Source organism: Lipotes vexillifer, unplaced genomic scaffold, assembly GCF_000442215.2.
Source record: "Lipotes vexillifer unplaced genomic scaffold, Lipotes_vexillifer_v1.1 scaffold858, whole genome shotgun sequence".
NCBI classification, from domain to species: domain Eukaryota; kingdom Metazoa; phylum Chordata; class Mammalia; order Artiodactyla; family Lipotidae; genus Lipotes; species Lipotes vexillifer.
Genome location: NW_006788467.1, coordinates 230,960 through 234,947, shown reverse-complemented (window position 1 = coordinate 234,947; position 3,988 = coordinate 230,960). Strand labels below are relative to the sequence as shown.

The 3,988-nt window shown below is 44.0% G+C and overlaps 1 protein-coding gene across 1 annotated transcript in view; it reads right to left on the bottom strand.

Annotated features, from left to right (window-relative positions):
- Positions 1–1,532: 1,532 nt before the first annotated feature.
- TTF2 (transcription termination factor 2) overlaps positions 1,533–3,988 on the bottom strand; it is a 42,288-nt gene continuing 39,832 nt past the window's right edge. Inside the window, exon 23 of the mRNA XM_007461620.1 lies at positions 1,533–1,757. Within this exon, the coding sequence (XP_007461682.1) occupies positions 1,613–1,757 (145 nt within the window). The 3' untranslated portion in view covers positions 1,533–1,612. The remainder of the gene's footprint in view (positions 1,758–3,988) is intronic.

Here is a 3,988-nt window from a genome sequence, read left to right as displayed (position 1 = left end):
ACAGCTGCCGAAGTTCTAAAAACAATGCCCACCACAAATGCAGAAACCAAAGTGTAGAGAAGTTAATGATTTTATCATGGCTACACCCCAGCGAAGGTGAACCTGGAAGTACAGTTAAGTCAGAACTCTTCCTTCCAGGCCACCTGTCTTTGCCTCTGTGGGCCTTTAGATCATGTCCTCAGAGGGCACCTTTGCTTAAACAGGCCCCAGTGCCTCAGCCCATACTGTGACTGGCTTAACACAGGGCTTTGTCACCTAATCCCAACTCAAAGGAGGGCAACAGTTCTATGAAGGAAGAAATACAATTCTTTCTAGCAGAAATTAGCTGAGTAAGTGTTTTGGAAATGACTGCCAACGGGAAGAAGGGAATCTGAATAGCTTCCCAAAGTAAGGAACTCTCAAGAGTTTGTATTAGTCAGGATACAAACTGCTATACAAACAAACACCCAAGTCTCATGGTTTTAAAAAAAATTATTTCTTGATCATGTCATAGTCCAATGTAGGTGAGCTAGGGTGAGAAGGGAGGCACACACAGGAAGCTTTGTTCCGATGTCGTTCAGGAACTGAGGCTTACCAGTCTGCCAAGGGGTCCGTGGCCAGCAGTAGGTTAAGAATCTCTGACCTAGTGGCTTCACAAGTCTCTAGGGCCCTGTAGTCATCCACCAGTTCCTTTGTATTCCGTGGGCCAACAAGAGAAGAAACAGCACAAAGAATCACTTGCAAGGTTTTAGAAAGGCAGCTAAGAAATGACTTGCATCACTTCTCTCCATATTCCACTGACATAGAACTCAGTAATATGGACCCATGTAACTGCAGTGAAGACTAGGAAATGGAGTCTCTGGTGGCCAGGAGGAAAAGGAAATGGGGGTTAGTGAACACAAAGCATTATCTCTGCTACACTGTCAAACAAATGTTTATTGGATTATGCCAATGATAATACAAGTACTAAATGACACAATAATACTAAATGAAACAATGATATTAAGTGCTACAAATACTGTAAATTTGTAAAAATACAAATACTAGAAAAATGATACAAAAATTAATTTTTATGACACAAATACTACATGATATGATAGCAATATAAAATAACACTAAATGATATGATACCAAATTCTAAATAATACGATGATACAAATACTAACCATCTACATATTACGCAGAGACCTGCTTCTGCTCAGCCCATAAAGAGATGGTTATATGAGCAGCCTCGTTGGCAGGAGATGAAGAGATGGGATGGAGCCTGTGTTAGAAAAGGCAGTAACGTTGGGTCCCCACCAGCTGAGAAGAGAAAAGCAACAGAGGGCTTTTTGAGCTTTTACTGAAGCTTAGGTACAACTCTCCCAGGGCTGTTTTCCAAATTCTCTAACTCTAAAGCATTTTCTCTTATCTGAAGTAATTTATTGGTTTCTATGTCACACATTAAATACATTGATTGATTAACATGACTGGTTAACCAAGTGGTTAACATGGTAACTGATCCTCACTTTGAGGAGGGCTTGAAGGTGAAACTGAATGCCAACGAGAGCTCAAAGGACCAGGGTTAGGTCATTCTCCCCAGATCCTAATACAAACCAACAATGGCACTATTCTGAGCTCCATAAACAGGAAGTTAGATGCCAAAAAGGACTTTGAGATCGGCCAAGGTGAGCTTGGTGACAACTTCTCCAGTTCCTGATAGAATCTGTTTGGCCAAATCTTTCTTTTTTTCTTGGAGCTGCAAGATCTTCTCTTCCACTGTTCCCTCACAAACAAATCTGGAAAATAGATAAGCAAATAATCAAAAAGCCAAAGCAGCATATCTAATGACATATTCAAACGTCTATTTATGCTTTCGTTTTTTTACTGTTGTGGCCTCTCCCGCTGCGGAGCACAGGCTCCAGACGCGCAGGCCCAGCGGCCACGGCTCACGGGCCCAGCAGCTCCGCGGTGCGTGGGATCCTCCCGGACCGGGGCACGAACCCGTTTCCCCTGCATCGGCAGGCGGACTCTCAACCACTGCGCCACCAGGGAAGCCCTATGCTTTAGTTTTTAAATGAGACTTCTTCCTTTATTTTTTCTTAGGTTTGATTAAGAACTCTATGTTTAGGAGATCTAAACAACTTAGACTAAATATATATCCATTTAAAGTGATCTGACCTTGGACTTCCCTGGTGGCGCAGTGGTTAAGAATCTGCCTGCCCATGCAGGGGACACGGGTTTGACCCCTCGTCCAGGAAGATCCCACATGTCGCCGAGCAACTAAGCCCATGTGCCACAACTACTGAGCCTGTGCTCTAGAGTCCGTGAGCCACAACTACCCGCGTGCCTAGAGCCCATGCTCCGCAACAAGCCACCGCAATGAGAAGGCCGCGCCCTGCGACAAAGAGTAGCACCCGCTTGCCGCAAATAGAGAATGCCTGTGTGCAGCAACGAAGACCAAACACAGCCAAAATAAATAAATTAAATAAAAATTTAAAAATAAAGCGATCTGACCTCAAATTGACCTTTTCTTTCTTTCTGAAGCTGAGATAGTTAAGAAGCGCCAAAATAAGCAAAAGATATCCTGATCCAAAAAAGTGTAGAGATCCAGCTTTTGTACAAAACACTCCATCCTGATAAGGTCAGAAGGCCTAAAACTTATCAAGTTTCTGCTAGGAATATGTGTGCTGGTCTAAGTACAGACTGTCTTATCTCTTGGCTAATTCACACTGAAAACAGGTTTTACAAACCAAGGAAATACCACTGTTGTCCTTTATTCACTCATTCAACAGGTGCTGATGAAGATTCACTATATGCCATGCACTATGCTAGGTGTAGGAATGGAGATTTGAACATGGTCTTGCAGTCAAAGAGAACACAAAACAAAGACATGAAAATAAACAGCAACAATAATGACATGACCTGGAAAGCGCTATAACGGAAGTATGTCCAGCGTACAAGAGGAGTGAAAAGAAATCTGTCTGGGGTCCTCAGGGAAGGCTCCATTGACAACTTGACTCTTAGTGTGACTTGTAGGATGTGCAAGGGTTTGCCAGATAGAACAGTGGGGAGGGCATCCTAGGGAATGGGAACGTGTAAAATCATAGCTGAGTTTTGGAACACAGTCTGCTGCAGGGGTCGTAGAGTCTGGCCAGGGCAAAAGTCAAAAACTATGTTGTACCACAACAGCAGAAGCTCAAGAGGCTGGCGGGGGCTGGATCACGAGTGACTGCCTGTGATGCTAAGAAACTTATTTTTGAAAGGAGGAAATGGCAGTGGGATGGGAAGAAAGGGATGGTTACAAGAAACACCTAGAAAATAAAATAAATGGATTTGGTTTGTGAAACGTGAGCAAGAAGTGGGAGTCTAGTTTTGGCTCCATGATTAGATAAACGGTGATTCTATTCACAAAGACAAGGAATTCAGAAGAATCAGTAGATATGAGGTAGCAGGGAGGAACAATCTCAGCTTGTGACATTGTGAGTCCCTGGAGCATGTAACAGTACTTGCTACATGGGGACTCCTCAACAGGTATTCATTCGTTTTTTGAGTTGAATGAGACAAATACATGAGTGAATGAATAATGGGTGTGGATGTGGACATTCAGATTCAGATATTTCGTGGGGATTTGGATATCTGGGCCTGAAGTTTAGGAAACCTTGGAACAGAGGGTATAGATTTTGGACTTATTGGAGTGGACAGGATTATTAAGAGAGGTGCATACAAAGTGAGCTGAGAAGAGAGCTAAAGACAAAACAACTGACATAATCACTGTACTTGGTGAACTTTGGAATTCACTGGTGTCCCTTAGCAAGAGTAGCTTCAGGGCTTCCCTGGTGGCGCAGTGGATGAGAGTCCGCCTGCCGATGCAGAGGACACGGGTTCATGCCCGGGTCCGGGAAGATCCCACATGCTGCAGAGTGGCTAGGCCCGTGAGCCGTGGCCGCTGAGCCTGCGCGTCCGGAGCCTGTGCTCCACAACAGGAAAGGCCACAACAGTGAGAGGCCCGCGTACCACAAAAAAAAAA